The sequence below is a fragment of the Coptis chinensis genome, chromosome 8, assembly GCF_015680905.1.
Source record: "Coptis chinensis isolate HL-2020 chromosome 8, ASM1568090v1, whole genome shotgun sequence".
NCBI lineage: Eukaryota > Viridiplantae > Streptophyta > Magnoliopsida > Ranunculales > Ranunculaceae > Coptis > Coptis chinensis.
The window spans coordinates 91,165,430-91,186,869 of record NC_141463.1 but is presented as its reverse complement, the minus strand read 5'-3'; the positions used below and the strand labels follow the sequence as shown (position 1 = coordinate 91,186,869).

The window sequence follows — 21,440 nt, the reverse complement described above, 5'->3', positions numbered from 1 at the left end:
TCTTCATCACGAGTGCCATGTTTTGGTTATTCATCGTGATCTAAAGCCAACCAATATGCTTATTGATAATGATATGGTAGCTCATGTTGGTGCTTTTGAATTGGTTTGGCAAAGCTAGCTTCTTTCGGGATCACTAGAGAACTCGCTTGATAATCAAAGTATCTCAACAAGGGTAAAGGGATCCATTGGCTATGCTGCTCTAGGTAGGAATTTAATTATTGACATATGCTGATTTCAGTCCTTTTTCCAATTCATAAATGCATGAAATCAATATATGGTATAATGCATTAGTTATAATATGAAACTAAAATCCTTTTGCCTCTTTTTTCCCGTGTTAAGTTCGACACCATTAACACCCCAGTTACACGAGCTGATATAGGTAAAATAGGGCCTTCGATAGTTGAATGTTTTCAGCTCCACAGCTTATAGCATAGTTATTTAGATAGTCAATCGAAAAAACATAGTTATTATGTAGATATTTTAAAAAAGGAAAAAGGAATTGTACGTAAGTGCAAATTAAATGAAAAGTTGTCAGAGAATCCATCAACTTGATCTAATTACTTCTCAGTCTATATAAGTTGAATTAAAATTCAAAAGATCGATGATGAAAAAACTGTAGTTGTGGTGGTAATTAAACAAGTTTTTTTACTTATCAATATCTTAACTGGTGATTGTGAAACTTTTTCAATCTCTTTGTAGTCTAATGGATGTAAAGCATTGCAGTCTGCTTAATCACTTCTTTTTTCCACTCAGTTTTACAGTGAAGATCCACGTTTCTACTCAGAATGGTTAAGAACATTAACATGACGTGTAAGAACGTTTACATTCGCACAATAGCATCACTAAGCTTCACCCTATACTGAATGCAGTCTGCTTAATCACTTCCTTTTTCCACTCAGTTTTACAGTGAAGAACCACGTTTCTACTCAGAATGTTTACCCTGAGCATCCATATACTCAACTATTCATCTGACTCAATCTTCACTCGACATTAATGCCACAATGTCAGCTTGACTCCTGCACTATTCAGACTCGATTCGATTAATTGATCATAAAATATTTCAGATGAAAGATAAAAATTGTACAACCCAAAATCCGCTTTTACATGGAGTAATTGGATGGAGCACCGACACCAAATACTAGAGGTCCCAAGAGAGCATGGGTGCCAGCCTTCCCTCGATCTAATGAAAACTTGACCAACAGTCGCGCCGTATAAGTTAACAAATTATTCTACAAGTCAACCAAAGCAGCTATGTTATGGAATTAGGGATGTCCTTCTTGCCCCAAATCCATCCAAAATCCGAACAAAATACCACCCTATCCGAACCCAACAAAATCCGTACTCAAACCAAAACCGAAATACATAATATAATATAGGATTTGGTCACACTTTCTAAATCCAGACCGACCCGAGCCCGACCCAATAATTTAGTCCTAAACCCGTTAAAAGGGCTAAAAACCCTAAAATTGAACCCTAAATCCAATTTCAATTGCATACTACTAATCTCATATAAAAGAATGAGTTAGATAAATATTTGGATTATGATCTCATTCATGTTTACAATGATGAGTTATTTAATATATTAGATTATAAAAAAATTTATATCGGGATTTCCAATTTTTTCAGTAATTAGACGTGATCATGTGTCTATATTTCATTCCGAGTCTATATATTTTTAAATCATATAAAATAATTATGTTAGAGTATAGGTGATAATTACTTCCAAATTCATTAGAAATTTTTTTTTGTTTGAAGGATGGATTGGTGGATAACCGAAGTAGGAATAAAATATAAATATATATTTCAAACAAAGTTTCTTATTGTCTTTTTTCTCCATTTATACTGGACTTTATCCTACCCGAAACCTGAATCCGAGCCCGATGGGTACCCAAAATATAGAATTAGGATAGAGTTTAATCACACTTCTCAACAAAATACCCGACTCCGAACCCGACCCGCTGAAAACTAGTCCGGGTTCAATTAACCCGATACCGTTCAAAATCCGAAAAATCGGGTTCAAACCGGGTCGGATACCCGTTTGGACATCCCTACATACAATCAATAGATTACCTTACCTGATAAGTTGCCGGTTCTGTTATTTTCCGGAATATGTCGCGATATATCGCCGCATTTTGTACATGGCTCTTATTAGCTTGTTGAATCAAACAAAATTCAAACTAAAATTTTACCACGCCCCATTTCTCCCGCTCTCTCAATCTCTCTTCTCCGTATCCGTTATCCCACATTCCCTCTCTATCAGGTAATCTCTATTCCTAATTTTTTCATTCATGTACTTGCTTTCATTTCATAATCTCAGTGCTTTAATTAATCTACTAGGGTTTGCACAAAAAATGGAGGCCCTTTACTCAAAACTATATGATAAGTACAACAAATTAAAGGTATGCACCATTTCAAATTTACAACTACGGTTTTTTATAACAAAAAATTTACTGACTGTGACTAATTTATTGTGTCTTTAGAGTAAAAAGATATCTGAAATAGAAGAGATAGGCCACGACCAAGAAGTCAAATTTGTTAACTATGCTACTGGTACACATTCTATTTGAAAACTCTTGTGAATTGTGTTTAATAAGTAGAATTAATATGTGTTTTTTTTTTTTTTGTTATTATGAAATGGTTGTAGCTTCAGATGAGTTAATAGAACATTTGAAAAGTGAAAATGAGAGGTTGGAAGCTCAGTTGAATGAGTTGCATTCTGAAGTGGATTTGATGAGGTTAGTCATTTGTTTTTTATATTTGAAGTACAGTTAAATTTGACATATTGTGACTTGTATGTATATGTATATCTATATGCAGATCTTCCAGAGATGAGTACCGAAAACTTTTGAATGATGAATGCCAAAAGAGTAAGTGTGGAAAGCATTTTTGTTATTTTGTTTAGTGGTCTATAAGTAACCAAAATTATTTATAGACACGTAGAGATAGTGTAAAGGGAAATGATTTGTGTTTTGATGATTTGTGGCAAGGATGAAAATTGAAGAGTTTTCTTCTTTTAATATCCTTGTGATTGCCCTTCACAAAATGACGCCTGTCTAAGTAGTTGTGGAACTTAGACACTCAAAAGCGGTTCTTTTGAAGATTTGTGTTTAGATGGGTTATACTTGTGAACTGGGAAGCTTAGCTTTTGTTTTGTTTTTCTTTTCGGTTTTTGAAATATGTGGTTTTATCAAAGCCTATTTGTCAGTTAGTTTTCCTCTTAGCTCAGAAGTAATTTTATGCACTTATCAACGATAAGTTTTGTGGATAGCCAAAAGAATCTGCTAGTTCTAAGTTCAAAAAGTAAGCTTGTTCGGTCAGTTCCTTTTACGTTCCTCTAATTCTCATAAACTGTATCGCAATTGGCGGTAGATGGTAAATCTTTGAACATATGGTGGGCATTGGATCAGTCTGCGTCTAAATAAAATCTGCTGTCTTTCTTTATTAACTTTGAGTGATACTTGGCAGCAAAGGAGCTCTTCAAAGAAGTTGAGAGGCTTCAAAACCTGCAACAGCAGGAGATTAACAGCATTCTCACGGAGGGAAACAGTAACAGTGTAAGGACAAGAAAACAAAAGAATGGTGATATGCAATTGGGTTCTTTTGGTGCTACTCAAGTTGTGTTGGAGGATACCTCTGCTGGCTATGGGAGAAAGAAGCTGCGTCTTCAGCATCCTGTACCCCAATCTGACGATGTAAGGTTAAGAAAGCGAAACAATGACAATGTGCAAATGGATTCTTCTGGATGTACTCAAGTTGGCTCTGAGGATATTTCTACCGGGTCTGTGAGAAAGAAGTCACGTCTTGAGCATGTTGTGCCCCAGACAGATGAACCCAATCAACTATGTCCCACATTTGCAACAAACTCAAATGGCAATTTAAGCAGAGACCCTCAACATGATAACTGTCAAGATCTTCAGCAGGTATAGTGTGCAAGATACTAATATTTCTATGGTTTAATTGCATTTCCTTTCTATTTTAACCCTGTGGGTTGTGAACTTTCAGGCAAATGACTCTACAAGAATGCGTGTCAGTTCAGGTATGCATTAGGTTTATTAACTTGCATCAGTTTATGTACTTGCCATGCCATAATCATAATTGTTTACTGTTCATATTGTCTAGGTGGCTGCATAAGTACAGACATCATGCTTCAAAATCTTCTGGAATCCTTAGTTGGTATGAAGTTTGGCTTTGTTGATGAAGAAAAAGGATTGTGCCTTTCAGCAGTCCATCAATCTAGTGGTAATTGTTCTAATTTGTTAACATTCTACCATTCTTATGTTTATAACAGTTGAATTCTCCTGTCTCCAATTCCATGAATATATGCAATATTTCTTTTCACTATTTTCGTGAAATCTTTCCTTTGAGGAAAAAAAACCAAAAAACAAAAAACAAATTACATGGATAAAAAATAGTTAGTGTTAGACTGTTAGTTCACTTGAGAATGTTGGTTGACTGTTTTTAGTCATTTATTGGGTGTCCTTTGATTCTGGATAAAGCTCTGATACTATTGGAGTGGTTACGTTTGAAGATATCTCTATGTTGATTGATCTATATTCTAGGTTACATTGACACAGGTAGGTGTGTCCGTATCGGACACGGATACGAATTGTTGGACACGGCAAAATATCAAAATTCGAGGTAAATTACATACAATACACGTCCGATATGTGTCCGACACGGACTCGTGGATACTTATCCGACACGATTTTTTTTCAAAATATGGCATGTCCATGTAACCTAGTCTATATTTGGAACTTTGAAGTGAATTCGATTGATGAAGTATCTAGAAGAAGGCTTCTCTCATAAACAATTATTTAAAGAGTTGCTTCTTGCAATCCTATATTTTATTGAGTTGCAAGTAGGGGTTACACGAAGACCCAGTTCAAAAGAGATTGAGAGGTTATAGAGAAATTTATTGGTGTTTAATGCACAGGTATATTCAGGGAATGTCATTGTGTCTTGGTACAGATGTTACACATCAAAATCACTGAATGATGGAGGTGAAACTCAAAAAGTATTTGCAACCACAGTAGGTGCCTCAAAAAGTTTTTGATGGCATTGCTTCCTATGTTCTATGATGTTATTCGGGGCATATCAAAGCACTTGCTTCTTTTATAGTCTTCAATAGTTTGCTTTAAACCAAATAGAGCCAAGATGAATCTCTTGCTTCATGAGGTTTACCAATATTAATGAATGTTGATTTTACTTATTTTTCCATTTAAGTAAACTTTGTTCCGTGCCTACTGAAAACTGATCTTATTATCTCTATCATGTGGTTTAAATGTAGGGTATTCATTTAGCATAACATGGGTGAGTAAAGCAGCAGAACAAGAAGTTGAGCTGTTGTACCAGGTTTTGTCGTTGGGGACCATTGGGGGAGTGGCTAAAGAGTGGATGAAGGAGGAAATCATGTTCAACTTAAGCATGTGGCCTCTATTCGTCAAGCGAGTGTCTCAAGTTATTGGAATGTGATTCTGACGTCAGCTCTGCTACATTGTTCAGCTTTGTGTGCCAGTATGTCATATATATTTTATGACTATTAAGAAGCTGTGTAGATATGGATTCTGTAGATACTAGAAAGTTAATGCTATAATGAAATGATATATTCAGCTTTTCAAACTATTTCTTAGTCTTGTTTCACTTGTAAGCATTGCTCGGATGTGAGATCCTTTAGATAGTGTATAGTACTTAGAAAAGAATTTTCTTTATTCATTCCCCCATCCTTCTTAGACAGATTAAATGCTCAAAATGTTGTATAGAGAGAACCTAAAAGAGTTATGCTTCTGCACAGAGAACTCCCATGAGAACAGTTTGTTCTTGCTGTTTGATTAAAAAAAATGTGTTCTTGCTGTTGGGGTTGTTGCATTACGTTTCAGGCCCCTGTAACTGCTAAAATACTTGTCATGTAGTAGTTCTTTCTAATGGCATTTAAATCCCATCGAATGGATCTATTCCGAGCAGTCCGAACATTTATTTGGAAATGGCAACATGCCTTGTCTTATTGTCTACTCAACATGCCATTCTTGAAATTTTAAACAATATCAACTTCTCAAAATGATTTATTCAATCAGAAATAGGCTACACAAATCATCAGCTAAGAAGGCATATTTGATGGCAGATACGGAACTGTATGTACAACGCACCACTTCCTACCGAAGATGGTTTACTCTAGGCTGTATGTCTACAGGTGCACCATCAGAGAGATTCCTATTAACATAACATTTCCTACTTCCTGTATTTCCAAAATAGGCCGCGAACTTATGAGTTTCTGAATCAAACTGCAATGAACAATTTCGAACTGAACATTTCTATTCATCAGAAGAGGACGGCATGCTGCGGTGATTGGATTCAGAGGTTACTGCCAACTTTGTGATTTATGGCTGTGAGATGGAATTCTTCTGAACTTTGCATATACTGCTTCTGAGTTTTAGCTCGTTTGTTTGTCTTGTGTTTTCACTGAAGTAAATCCAAGTATTATGTATTTCCAAAATAGGCACGAACTTATGAGTTTCTGAATCAAACTGCAATGAAACAATTTGGAACTGAACATTTCTATTTATCAGAAGAGGGCGCAGCAAGCTGCGGTGATTGGATTTTAGAGGTTACTGCCAAGTGCCAACTTTGTGATTTATGGCTGTGAGATGGGAATTCTTCCGAACTTTGCATATACTGCTTCTGAGTTTTAGCTCGTTTGTTTGTCTTGTGTTTTCACTGAAGTAAATCCAAGTATTATGTTGCATCAATTTTTTTTGTCGAACAGTATTTAGTTTAGCATTTCCGTTGGTGATTAGATAAGATAGCACCCTTAAGCAAGAAAATGTATTGCTTTCATGAACAGATCACACAAACAGAGAGAAGGAAAGACAAATTTCATTATATCTTTCAAATTTTCACACAGAACAATTAGTTATTTATGAGGTGGCACCCTTAGCAAGAAAAATGTATTGCTTACATGAACAGATCACACAAACAGAAGATGGGGAAGACAAATTCATAAAATCTTTCAAACTTCCACAGAACAGGTAGTTGTTTATGAGATACTGAGATCCATACAAATGAGCTGGTATTTATATGACCAGACAAAGGACATATGACAGTGAGCTCCACAAATCCAGAAGTTCCCACTCATGTATGATGAGAGGCAGAAGGGGAGCAAACTAAGCATCAGGTTTGTACAATTTCTGTACCATCTTCCTGTATTCTGATAAACAAAAAAGAGAGAAAGTCAGGAAACCAAATAATAAAATTAATGAAGTTAAATATCACATGTTCATTGCAATTTACGCATACCTTCTTGATTGCTCCAAAGTGCTGCAGCTTGGTTATTGAGAGGCGAGCTTGTGTTTGGTTCTGAAACCCATCATATTAGACAGAAAATGCTAATTAGTCCAACTGTTATTTCGGAAATCTCACTAAAGGCCTAAGGAATAAACAGTGCAATTACCTCCAAGCAGACTTTGTATAGAGAGCAATATAGTTCTGACATCATAAGCAGATGACCATTTATCCTACAAAAAATTCAGTTAAACATCAGATTCACCATAAGGGGCTATCAGAACTAACGACTAAGATGTAATAGATTATCTCATATACCTGAAGAATGTCTAAGCAGATGTTTCCATATACGTCGACGTTCGGATGAAAACAGGCAGTGTCAAATTTAACTTTCGGAGACTTGAATGGATAATCTGTTGGAAAGGTTAGCGACAGCTTGTACTCAGTTCCTTCGAACACAGTTTCTTTGCTACCGATGATTGTTCCTTTCCAGCAAAATATGTTGTCCTCTTCAGGAAAACCCGATATGCCAGGATCGCCACTCATCTGCAATAAACCAAGAAAATGGCATCCAATAAAGATCATTAAATCGCCACTAGTACCAAAAGAAAATTGTTAAAAATGGGCAAAAAAGTGATCCATTCTTACCATTAACGACATGAGTTCAGATTGCAACCTGTTCCAAATAGCAAAAAACATCACAATTACAATCAAGACTCAAACTTTAAATTTTGCGCTGCTTCCGACCAAAATTTTATACCAAACAACTTGACAATGAATCAAACTCAAGAAACTATACAACCCCAAAAGAGTAATTTATACAAATAGTTTGTCCACGTTGAAAAGTTAAATATACCTTTTAAGAACAGATTGAGTGTCAACAGTTTTCACAACTTGGGTAGGTTGTTTTGCGGATATTACTGACTGACCCATTGAAGCAGGTGTATTATCTTGAATGCCTTGTGTAGTAGTAGTAGTAGTCATTTTTGTCAATTCACAAACAAGAAAGAATGTATAACAAAGAGTAAATGGGTAATCTTTATTAGTGTGCAAGAAAAGAAACAGAGAACTTGATGAAGAAGAAGAAGATGTTTATTTGGGGTGGGGTTTCTTCTTCTTCTTCTTCAAAGAATGAGAAACAGAGATGAGTTTAGAGATGGAGGCGTGGAAGAGGGTTTAAAAAAGAGATGATGAGCTTTTTTTGGTATTTGAAAATTTATTTTTCGAACGTTCAACGGTTTAGATTTGTTTTCCTCTCAACGGCTAGTTTTTAGTTTCAAAATAATTGTCACTTTTGCTGTGTGTACGTAGTTGGGTCACGTGCTCCACAGTTCGAACTCTCAACGCCGGTCTTTCACATTTCGATATACACGGACAATCAGGGTGGAACTCGGGTGGGTTGGGTCAGGTTGAGGCATAATCTGAATCCAACCCGAGTTTTAAATGTTCCAATCCAAATCCGAGCCCTAGTCAGTCTTTAAATTTTCAGCCCAAATTTTAGCCTGACAAATTCAGATTGTTCTAGTTATACTAGTATACTGCATTGCAGTGGGGCGTGAGCGTAGTATATCATTTATTATTATTATTATTTATATATATATATATTTTATTTATTTATTTATTTTCACGACTTGATTAATTTTTTGATAATTAGACAGATAAATTAAGAAAAATAGACTATATCATTGTCTAACAGTCTTTTTGATAATTTATTCAAGTGTAACAATATTGATTCAATCTTTTTACTACGGTTATTTTATTGCGTACTTGAACCAACCGTCGTGTATTAACATGTGTTATGCTTTAACACGTACACAAAATTAACTATCAATAATTACGTGTGCGGTAAATGTGAAGAAGTAGACCATTATCCCAACAATAAAAGAAGCTAGTATTTGTGGGAATTTCTCATGTTAAGTAGTCATGCATTACGATAGGCACCCCTATGGAGCCCTTATATGTTTGGAGATAAGTCACATAATATCCTATCAACATATATTTAATTTTAAAACAATATTACATTCTCCAAATGAATAAGAAAGGAATTTTCGGTAAAATCTTATTTATATTTTCAACATTAAATCACAAAAACCTGTCATTCCAAAGAAACATGTTTTTATCTTTAGTTATTTGAAGAACAAAAAATACATATATACAACACCATCAGAAAACTAAAGTAACATACCGAAGGTTTTAAAACACTATACGTATAACAAGTTACACAGTTATTTACTTTAAAAGCAAATATTACATTCTCCACGTAGAAAAATCATAACACGTATTTTACGAATGAAAATTTCGACAGAGTCTCCTTTGTATTTTAAATATTAAATCATAAAAAACCTGTCATATCTAGAAACATACATTTGAAGAACCAGAATAACCAAAGTAACAACATCCCAAAGGTTCTAAAATACTATACATATAAGAAGTTGCACAATTATTTACTTTACAAACTGCTCAACTCAACTCAACTCAAAAGACATAGAGAGGAGGGTTAGCAAAAGTCCAAACAACTATAATATAAAAGGCAGTAGCTGAAGTGACAAAATCCATCTGCAGCAACCATCAAAAAATGTCCTCCTATACATTACTTGTGGAAGAACCTACATAAATCCAAACAACAAAATTAAGCATGATAACGATATTATATATTCATTTATGAGAAATATATAACATATTGATGAAGTGAATTTGCAAACAACATAAATAGAAATAAAGTTAGAAAGATGAATACTACGTACCGAGATTAAAACAATAAATTAACATTTCAACGATCAGATTTTCCAAGAACATCAAATGGTTGAAGCAGACAAGTGCAACAAACGATTCTCCTCTTGCAATCGGCCTCTAAGACCAATGCATTTTCCAATCTTTCGAAGTCTCTCCAAAGAGAACATAGGGCTAAATGCTAAATCACACAACTTTCTTGTGCGAGACAAAGCAACAAAAGTCAAACCGAGGCTTTCCCTTTCACCAATATCCACCACAGCCCGATCAAGAGTGAGCCCCTGACTTTTGTGAATTGTTATAGCCCAACATAGTACAAGAGGAACTTGAATGCGCTGGCACGAAGCACTACCTGTCTTCCAATGAGATGTTTGTGGAGTAATTGGTATTGTATTAGAATCTGGACGGAATCTAGCACCACGATAGTGGTCAAAGTCTACCATAACAGCAAGAGGTATATCTTCCGGTGATCTGCAACCATCTCCGTAAACAATATCCACAATGATTGCCCATTGCACCCATTAACGGTCCATTTGTTGTGGCAAGGTTTGAACGAAGCATAACACGTGCACCAAGGGATAGACCACGAACTTTCTCCAAACCTTTAGCATCATCTGACGAAGCCTTGGTAGCGGCATCACAATTATTTTTTGAGACAATTCGAGCAATTGGTTTTCCAAGTTCAATTAGTCGGGTGAGATTGTAATCATGTGCAGGCTGTTTTGTTGGAAATAAACGTAAAGCATATTTGAAGGTGTTAATCTCTTCCATATTGAGGGAGGAAATATCTCGAGTTAGAAATAATTGCCAATCACTGACGGTGGAAGTTCCATTACTAAGTCTGAATAGTGCTTCTCGGAATGATGCTTGCTCATCTCCTGCTTGTCGAAATATATGTGATAACCGAACACATTTCTCGAAAGTAGAATACACAATTCCACCATGTTGTTTTTGAATAGACCCACCTTGGACATATAATGCAATCATCACATCTGAGGGAGGTAATTGACGATATCACCAACGAGGATAATAGATACATTACCAAATGGCTCATTCTTTGCGAAAATATCTCGACAACGCCGGTCAATATTTGCAAGCATACTTCTTCCGACCATCTTTTGTACTCATCGATAATGATAAGTTTGGTGTCTTTAAAGTCTTCTGCATCGTCGACATTGATCACCTTCAATCTTTTTGGAAGTTTCTTGAATACCTTTACGTTCTATAGTGATAGCGAGTTCATGATGGATGGTTGCACCTCCAATATTAAAAGCGGCAACTCCAAAGAGGAGCCATGACACGTCTTCGCTTTGTTTGTTCGAAAAAACGATGGAATCGAATACACAATTGCATTTATGAGAGTGGACTTTCCGTATTGCTGCCCCCACAAACAATTAAGCGAATAAATGCTCCATCTTGTAGTGCTCTAACAACCATATCATGAGCAACTCTTTGTTCATGAGATAAGTCATTATCCGTACAACGGGTTGAGGTTCATTATTTAGTTCATTGCCACAACGCAGAGTATGCACAAATTTTCGATCAATTTCAATATTTGGATAACGGTGTAAACCTTCAGCCCAATCGTGTGAAATGTCGAAGTCTCTCCTTCCTAATTCCACATTTTCCCTGTGGACAAACGTGGGCCCCATTCTCTGATGCCATCATCCACTCATCTCGAAGTAAGTCTTCAGTACCAAGCTCTACCTCAATACCATCTTCAAACTCTTCATCTATCGGTTCTGGAAGAATAATCCCATTAGCGGCTTCGAAACCCAAGTCATAGTATCTTTCAGACCACAATGCAAATTCTCCCTTAGCTTCTTCGAGAGTTCGATAATGGTGATGAATTAAGACTTGTTGACAACAAAATAATTCCCATTTTTCAGTGCCTGGTAGGATGTCACCGTCTAGCTCCGGAACCAAACGCACAACTGCGGCCACTCGAGATGTGTGCCAAACCTTTTGCTTAAAGTAATGACTCTTTGCCATATTGAGGAGGGAAGTATTTTCATAGCAAGAAGGTCGTTGCATATATCTTCCTACAAAGGTTGGATCTGTTCCAACAATTTCATCATCGTCGTCCACTCTTCTACTATGTACAATTGATGCTAGCATGCTCTTCTCGCTTACATTTAAGAGTACAAACTTTCTGGATGATCGTGTCAATGGGTACCCCATTAGCAAGTGACATACTTCTTGGGCAGAAATATCTCTTTCAGAGACACTCTTTATAAGTAGGCGCTTGAAAGCAGATCTTGCATTTTGACAGGGTCGACGAAAATCTTCAACAATTTCTTGGAAAGTATCTCAAACTTTTGAGGTTGGTTCAGATTTTTGCGGTATTTAGCAATGTAATTTACAAACAGATTGTAACCGAAAAGGACGGTGACCAATCAATGTTTGCACGCCAGTGTCCGCAAAATCTTTCGATTGTGGGAACACACAAGTTCATCATTCCGCCCTAGAAAAGCGATACATGTTACTTTGTTGGGAGGCTCTTCTACAATCTTCGATCGACCAATTACATCAAATGGGTATCTAAAGCGACATACCATTTGTTTTGTTGCTTTGTGTAGCGCAAACAATGACTTCCACATATAGAGTGTCGCGATGACCCAATTGACCAATGTAACATAGTCATCTTCGTTTGTATCAAGTTGTAAGTCGAAAGTGGCAAAGTCGTGCACAAGGATGTTGTTGCATATTTCTAGACATGCTTGGTGCGGATTCATAGTGCAAACAAGTCTATCAAAATATTCAATGACATTAGCTCTATTTATAGCACTTGTACCAATGTTAGTAACACATCGGAGCATCCGATAGCCAAAGAAATCCATGAACATGACCACTACCACGATTTTGCCATTCAAACCCGGTACCAATGATCAACCACGAGAGAACTCATCACAAGTAAATAATCCGGGAAGAAGAATTCCACCCTTGCCTGAAAGAACCAAGCGACAACATTTGGGTTATCATTAATTAACTTTGTGCGTCCCCTTCTTTTATCTAAAGGAGACATCCTTTCAAGATCATTAGAAGGATCTAAAATACTGAACGATTCCGCCATTGCATGTCGTTAGCTACTGAAAGTGTGAAGAAAATGGTTGGTGCACCCAACTGTTTAACCATGGCAGTTAGTTCTTTCAATCTTGTATACCAATAAGATCGAGTACCGCGTATGTTGTTAGCAAAATAAGAGACACGATTAGCTAGTTGCTTGTCGCCGGACGAAACCATATTTCGAATTTCCTCAATTGATAACTCAGCATCCCCGGGATTTTTTCTGACAAAAACATCACCTAAAGAAAGTGCCTGCCACCTTGAAAGAGAGTTCCAAGCAAAGTAGCGGAATCTAGAATCTCTAGCAAAACGCCCATCATGATATTTCATCAGATATTGGAAGTACGGCAATGGATTGACTTTTCGCTGGCGAGCTTGTCGTAAATCAGCATCTCCGTAAGGAAACAAAGTTGGAAATGCCATAGCAACATATCCAGGGGTTGAGAACTCATCAATGATGTGAGTTGTAAAAGGCATATGAACATTAGTTTGATCTACATTTGGTACTTTGAATGCCCTCTGGAGACGTGTTTGTTGATTGGGTTGTGCTGCAATAGAAATGGTTCCAACAGCATGAAACTCGTCAATGTGCAAATCCTGGTTTTGCAATTCAGGTGGTCCCTCATCTTCATATGCTTCCCCCGGTATGGTAGAAGCTCCATTTTCGATATCTTCCACAGGGTGGCACATCGTGGTATGTCTTCAGTTGTCCATCTATAGGTAGTCCTTCTATAGTTCCATTGTCAATAATTATATCATTATAGTACCGATGATAAGTTTTCAACCAAGCTAATGCTGTGCGAACAAATTCTCGCCGAACACGGAATTCCTTGCTTGCATGTGGTCCCCCTCTATTAACCACAAGAATTGCAGACAAATCAGCGGGCTTGAATGGGAGAACAGTGGCAATCATATTGACATCTTGAGCAAAATTTATGACATTACCACTGTACTTGTATTGTTGACCCCTAACACGATACACAGACATCATGGGGTGCACCCTGGCAATGAGAATTCTTTCTAGATCGGACAAACGAGACAGTTCCAGAGGCACAATGCCCGGATCCATTGAATTGTTAACACTAAACATGCCAGCGTCAGGGTTCGTCCGGTTATCCAACTTGCAAGAGGTACAAATACCTGCAGCATTCTTTGTTATTATAGGTGAGGTCCTCACTTAATACAAACATATTCCAACAAAATATACAAAGAAAAGGAAATACCTGAAGAAATCTTTAGATCGGGAAATTTTCTTTTGCATAAAGGATAACTGACCCATGAAATATCATTGCATGATCTCCGGAAGACTTGTGCGTTGGAGAGTGGTATGCAGTCGTCCATAGTAGGTGGTAGATTAGGGCTTTCACGGATATTGTCTTCACCCACCATAACTTGAACACCAGGAAGGCTTTGATGAACAACGCTCTGCGAAATAACTCTATGAGGAGCAATAACCACTGTTTGACGGGCAATTGCTTGACGTGCAACTTTTCGCCCAACAACTCTTCTACGGAACGCATTGAGGGTGTTTTGAACAACCCTTTCAACAGGGTTTTGCCTTTCAAATGTTGTTCTTCTACGAGCTCTACATAGAGCTTGTATGGAATGTCGCACTTCATCCATTTGTAATCCACGAGCCAAAGCTCTACGAGCAGTGTCTAGGCCACGATGAGTATCTCTCTGCTCGGAGGTTTGGCCAATGCGTGCTTTTTTTCTTCTAGAAGTATCAACTGACTGTGTCGATGCACGCTGCTCACTTGTTTGTTTTGCACGAGCTCTTTTTTTTTTGGCAGTATTTTTAGCCCGATTTTGCTCCACTGTTTGCCTTTGGAGGGAGATGTCATCGTGATTAGAAATGCAATGTCTCGCAAAGAATAACGGCTTGAAGGGTTCGCATGAAATAGTGGTAGGCAAGTATTATCACTGGGCCTCGCAACCCCGGATTCTGGAGCCATCGAATGAGCGGGCAATTGTCTATTTGAATCGAATTAGATCTGATATCCGGTTGCAAAGATTGATCTTCTTGACTTCCAACCCGGTCATAACCTCTTGAAGTCATCACGATCCGGTAGATTGTCAACCCATCGAATAGGCGGTGCATTTTCAACTAAATCAGATACAATCTCCCTTGGCAAATAATTTTCTGTATGGTTACCCACTCTATGAACCCATTCTATGAGTGGGCAATTTTCATCTAGATCATTGACCCTTTCCCTTGCTGAAGAGATTCCTTCATAGTTTTTAACCATGTGATTACTTATAGAGGATTCTGGCGATACAGTATCCAGTTGCAAAGATTGATCTTCTTGACTTCCAACCCTGTCATAACCTCTTGAAGTCGCTGCCTGACCTAGTAGATTGTCAACCAATCGAATAGACGATGCATTTTCTGCTAAATCAGATACAATCTCCCTTGGCAAAGAATTTTCTGCATGATTACCCAGTCTATGAACCCATTCTATTAGTGGGCAATTTTCATCTAGATCATTGACCCTTTCCCTTGCTGAAGAGATTCCTTCATAGTTTCTAAACATGTGATTACTTCTAGAGGATTCTGGCTGATCAGGTATCCTACGAATATGCATAGAACTTTGAGGTTGAGATGGTAGCACCCTTAGACGCTGAAAAGAAGTACGGCCAGACCGAATTGTACGTCTTCGAGTAGTTGGATAGGCAATTTCTGGTATGCAGTTTAACCTGTTGAGGTATGTTGAAATTTGGGCGAAAGAGTTACGTGGCCGACGATTATGAAGGCGTAGCCGAGTAGTAGTTGGTAGGGGAGCACGTGGTAGGGGAGCATGTTGATTCCGACGACTATAAAATCTACCAAAGAACTTATCAATTTGGTGCAGTTGTACGGGTAAACCTTCCTCTACTACTTCCATTGGGTACTAAAACACCGAGAGTGGAAAAGGAGGGATGAGAGGGAACCCTGCTTCTGTCGTGTCAATTGTAATCCCTACATAGTTGGCAAACTGGAACATTAAATAGTTTTTAGTTTCGCTTAGGAATTTGTTTGGTTTTGTCTAAGTGGAAGTTAAGGTAGGGAAAATTTAGTAAACGGATGAAAATTATAAAGTGTAACTACTTCAAACTTATTGTTAATGCAGTAATACTAACTAATATATAAGGAGATAGTAAAAAAATTAAGTAGAAGAAGAAGGCATGAATCTTAACGAAAAAATACACGACTCATATGACATTGCCTTTAACAATCGCATTACTTGGAGACCATGGAAATAGTAGTTACAAAATCAAAACAAATTAAAACAATGAGCAAAGCAAATTCGAATGAATACATACCGCTGTTTTGTCTTCGAGATATTCTTAAGAAACAGGGAAGACTTAGAAGCAAAACAAAACCGGAAGAACCGAAGTCTGTAAGGACAAAACAAATAAGGGTTAGCTTTGGGAACATATTGCAATGAAAACGGTTAGTCAGGAATACCACAAATTTGAATGAAAACATACCGCTTCCTTTTCAAATATTTAACATAAAAGCAAAAGACCCAGAGCCCCAAATGTTATTTGTAAAGATAGAAGAAAATGGTTAGCTATATATATTTGGGTTTTTGAACATATATATATATATATATATATATATATATATATATATATATATATATATATATATATATATATATATATATATATATATATATATATATAAGAGAATAATTAAACTTTGTTGTACATAGTATACTTATATCAATAAATGAATATATATTGTGAAATAATCAAAGTTACTTCGATGATAAGGCTGACTATGCAAGTACGCATGCATATGAGATTTGGTTTATGCATCTAATAAGGCTTGGTTCCACATCTTCAAACCTCCCCACAAGTGTAAACACTAATGAATCTTTAGTTGGTGATGTGGTTGGGGCTTTCGACACCGGCACTAGCGGTATAACCCACTAGCCGTAAGTCTACTTGCATCCCTTCTATTGGGTTATTGGGACATGACATGGTAGAATATGCATGAATGATATATATATATATATATATATAAAGAAATACGGGTAGAGGAAGTACACATAATAAATGTGATACTGACGGGATTCAACCAAGTTCACAATTCAGCTTTCCATAGAGTATGGACATTCTCTGCAATCCTGCATAATATCACACAGCAACTGTACAAACTTAGGGATCTGATTTTATTAGAGAAAGAAATCAAAAGTAATTGTAAAAATTAAAATAGTACAATGGCAGTGCACTGAATCACATGAGATCTAGGAAACATATTTATAGTGAAAAGCATATATAGAAATAAAAGAACTTGAGATTTTATTAGATATTTTATATTTGAGGAAGTCACCTCACAATTATCTATCCTGGAGAACTACATATCCAAGAAAATAGTTGTAGGTAATCCTATTTAGTTTTATTAATTGGCCCGTTTATCTCAGAGTTAGCCAAATTATACAAAACCTCTAAAGGAAAGGAAAGGTGCATTACGTGTGATGGATGTCGCTATGGAAGCAATGGGTGGTGTCAACAGTAAGAAGTTAGAGAATACGGGGAATTTCCAATGAATTGCAATGGAAATAGTGCAGCCTTCTCTAATCTAGACTTATTGCAAAAAATCATAACAGCCAATTGGTGTCACACTTGCAGCAGAGTCTTAGCTCTATTCTAGATTGACTTATGTGCAGGGCACTCCTCTGTTTGCCCACCAAACTTTGACAAACGGTACTGGAGTGCTCGACTTCAAACTGTAGCGAGAATACCAAGTCTTGCATCCCAAAACCATAGGCGTTAAACCAATGAGCCAAAAAAAAAAAGAATGGGTTAAGACGTAAACTGAGAATAATAGCTACACGAAATGAATTTAAGAGAAACATTTACACAAATTAGTTCTTGAAACTCTTGAATTTTGTTTTAAAACTCTTGAATTAGTTCTGCCGTCTTTTAAAACTCTTGAATTTTGTTTCTCTCCATAAGCAGTAGGAGACAACACAACCTTCTAAATGTCATGGTCGGTTCTCGTGTTATTCATTTATGACAACATTGTTGAGTCAGAATTACAATCTGTTTCTTGAACCTCCCCAAGATACAGCAACACCACCCAATTTCTATATCTACCCAATCGTGGACATTGTGTGGGACTCTATGCTGTATCCATTAGATGGCAATCTTACTACAACTTTTAATGAGGATATTATAGGCAGGTTACATCTCAGATTTCAAATACATCAGGATACCCTTGAAAATACAACTATAGTTCATAGTCACTTTCAAATATCTTACAATTATAGAAATATGAGATACTATGTTAACTCAGTGTTAATGTAGCACCAAAAGAAGTAACTATACTTATGTACTTCATTTTCAAATTGTTAAGTAAATAAACCTATGAATCAATTAAACTTCTTTAGCTAGAAGACATTAACATTGAAATTGAACTCTATGAATATAAAAGTTAGTGAAACTTCTTTAGGTAGAAGACATTAACATTGAAATTGAACTCTACGAATATAAAAGTTAGTGCATTAGAACCATATTTGGATGCCAAAATACGATAATGAGAAACATACCTCAAGGTCCCACTGATTTCCTCAACAAAAACTAAGAGGTTTCCTGTAGGTTTGAGGAAGGATCGAGGTAAGTGGTACCTAAGGCAAGATATGACGTAATAAGTAACACAGTCATAGTTAATGTGCATTTATCGAGTTGTATACGGACACCAAAAGAAGTAACTATACTTATGTACTTCATTTTCAAATTGTTAAGTAAATTAACTTATGAATCAATTAAACTTCTTTAGCTAGAAGACAATGGCATTGAAATTGAACTCTACGAATATAAAAGTTAGTGCATTAGAACCTTATTTGGATGCCAAAATACGATAATGAGAAACATACCTAAAGCTCCCACAAAGACAATTCCAGAGTCATTGCATTGCTCAGACCTTTAAGAAACTTAACGCGGCATACCTAAAGCTCCCACAAAGACAATTCCAGAGTCATTGCATTGCCACCTTTAAGAAACTAACGCGGCATTCATTGAGATCATTTCCACTTAGCACAGCGGAGAGTCAAGATTCTCTAGCACAAAGTCATTAAGCAAGCGACCGGTACTCAATTCATCAATAACCCAAACAAGTGAGAACAGCGAGAAACCGAGCGAGAAAATTCGATGGGCGGGAATAGAGTTGGAACCCAATATTTTTCGTAGGCTGGAGATGAGAAATTAGAGAGGAGAAGTGAGATGAGATGAGAGATAAGGAGAGAAAATTTGGAGGGAGGAATCTGTAAGGGGGAAAGGTTTTTTTTTTTTTTTTAGGTTTATTGGGGGTACAGACAGACACCAACGAAGTGGATTTTAGTGGGACTTTTGAAACCAACCTCAAGAGTTCGCTACGCTCACGGATTAGATTGGTCAAACTTAACTTCTCGGGTTTTTTTTAGAACGAATAACGATTAAAAAGGGTATCGAACTTTACAAATTTTGACCATATGGGGACAAACCTTTTTTTTTCAGTCAAATTGGGGACCAAATTTTTTAATTTTTACAATATGGAAACTAGTTACACATATAGTATAAATTTCTCACACGGTGTTTCGTAATTCACAAGTTACATACATTGTTATACACTTTCTTGTCAAAGTATATCCATGTTATAACCTCATGACCATAGAAATTAATTCGAATTGTGAAACACCGTGTGAGAAATTTAGATATCATGTTACACATGTCCCAACATTGCAAAAATTGAAAAGTTTGGTCTCCAATTTAACCGAAAAATAAATAAAAAATAAAAAAATAAATATAAATTAATCTCCATATTGTCAAAACTTGTAATAAAGTTTGATACCCTTTTTAATCATTTTTCGTTTTTAGAATTATGAGAATCCACAATGGCTAAAATTGGTATGACAATATTTTACTGCACTTCGCCACATTATGAACCATCATGGCGAGTTACAGTGTGCCTTTTTGTACCCTGATGTTCTCTACTACTTGTCGTGATACTTATTATGCAAAACAAGTATCTCTTTGATGTTGGATTGCTGTGAAATTCAACACTTCAAGCATGTGTATTTTTAATATTTTCCTTTCTCTATTAAGAGTCTCATTTTTGTCGTAATATTATAGAAATCCAATGTTTTGAATTTTTGATAAGGTACATCGTACATGACTAGCTCATTTTCATTTCAGAAAATTAGGCTAAAGGGGTTAGTTAAGAATATTTAGTAGCCCTAAGACTCGAGTAAAAAAAATTAGGATTTAATATTTCAACTTGACCAAAATATAAAACTGACACATGTCACCTAATTTTACAATAAGTAGGCGAAAATATCCTCATATTGCAAGCAACCAAAACCGGCTAACTACTAAGAACGTAGTGGTTCTACATAAAAGGAAACCTTTTGAGATAAGAACATCAAGTCATCAACTATTTGTACAGGGATTAAACAATTTCTCTCCCCCAAATCTCTCAGAAATAGTTATCAAACCAGAAATATCTTCGGTTTATTACTGAAATAGTAAAAACTCAATAACAAAATAATATTTTTGAGTGAAAAGTTTTAAGAAATAGGGAAATCTGTCTAGATCTAGCCGAATTGGCTTTTATGAGTTTAGAAAATAAGTGTTTTTTTTATGCTTAACATAATTCTTATGAAATAAATGGATTTATAAATGAGGACGTCTAGAGTGCGTAGGGTGTACTCGTGCCTAGGCTTCTAGGCCCTTGGACAGTACTTTGTGGAGCAATACACCAGTGTACCTTTTGCTGTGGTGAGTAGCCTAGATTTTGAAATAGTATACTAAGAACAAGCCTATACCATGCATTTTAAAATTTAAACCCGTAGAAAGAGTTATTTCCAAGCAAGAGAAATTACTTGATTAGACGCCCAAACCCCTATTTTTCTGATGAGCTACAACATAAAAAAATTGGCTACAGAAAACCTTATTTATGACTAGAGCAGAGGAAGTAGATACAATGACCTTATAAAGTTATAAAAAACAAGTATTATCAAAATTCAAACACTAATCCACGTTACATGCTACCCCTATTCAAAAGCCTTTGCAACAATTATTTGCATTATTGTGAATCAAAACAACGAAAGTGAACACGTAGTACATTTCAAAATGCATGCGTCTGTGTAGATTTGACACTAGCTAGCAATACTGTTTTAATTGCTCTTTTTAACTATAAGATTCCCATCTTCAACTGAACCCATCTCAATAAAAGGCTTGGTTACAAACTTATAGGAACATTAAGGTAATCCCCATCGCCATTTTCACATACGTGCGCTTAACTTTGCCAACTATATAGTCCTCACAAAATGAACATCAAGTGTATCCATACTATACGAAACCACTGACAACTCGATTATCCCATTGAATTGCAACACAAA

At 36.3% G+C, this 21,440-nt stretch overlaps 3 protein-coding genes across 5 annotated transcripts; 1 reads left to right on the top strand and 2 right to left on the bottom strand.

Moving 5' to 3' along the window:
* The first annotated feature begins 2,114 nt into the window (after nt 1–2,114).
* Nucleotides 2,115–5,726, top strand: TTN9 (titan9). 3 transcript variants are annotated; one of them, XM_086581072.1, is made up of 9 exons: nt 2,121–2,260; nt 2,338–2,399; nt 2,481–2,550; nt 2,645–2,735; nt 2,818–2,867; nt 3,466–3,920; nt 4,003–4,036; nt 4,120–4,239; nt 5,288–5,726. In XM_086581072.1, the coding sequence occupies exons 2-9, from the start codon at nt 2,352–2,354 to the stop codon at nt 5,470–5,472; spliced, it is 1,053 nt and encodes a 350-aa protein (XP_086437198.1). In that variant the 5' UTR covers nt 2,121–2,260; nt 2,338–2,351; the 3' UTR covers nt 5,473–5,726. The 3 variants fall into 3 exon arrangements, with proteins under 3 accessions (XP_086437200.1, XP_086437198.1, XP_086437199.1); XM_086581073.1 differs by lacking the exon at nt 5,288–5,726 and adding an exon at nt 4,575–4,662; XM_086581074.1 differs by lacking the exons at nt 2,338–2,399; nt 2,481–2,550 and having other exon boundaries at nt 2,115–2,260.
* Nucleotides 5,727–6,854: 1,128 nt separating this feature from the next.
* LOC147484279 (ubiquitin-conjugating enzyme E2 19-like) lies at nt 6,855–8,565 on the bottom strand. The gene is made up of 6 exons (XM_086579482.1): nt 8,132–8,565; nt 7,924–7,951; nt 7,594–7,821; nt 7,445–7,508; nt 7,291–7,350; nt 6,855–7,201 (listed from the first exon to the last, which is right to left on the bottom strand). The coding sequence occupies exons 1-6, from the start codon at nt 8,257–8,259 to the stop codon at nt 7,158–7,160; spliced, it is 552 nt and encodes a 183-aa protein (XP_086435608.1). The 5' UTR covers nt 8,260–8,565; the 3' UTR covers nt 6,855–7,157.
* Nucleotides 8,566–10,070: 1,505 nt separating this feature from the next.
* Nucleotides 10,071–10,992, bottom strand: LOC147484278 (ATP-dependent DNA helicase PIF1-like). Its single transcript, XM_086579731.1, has 2 exons — nt 10,532–10,992; nt 10,071–10,476 (listed from the first exon to the last, which is right to left on the bottom strand). The coding sequence occupies exons 1-2, from the start codon at nt 10,990–10,992 to the stop codon at nt 10,071–10,073; spliced, it is 867 nt and encodes a 288-aa protein (XP_086435857.1).
* Between the last annotated feature and the right edge of the window lie 10,448 nt (nt 10,993–21,440).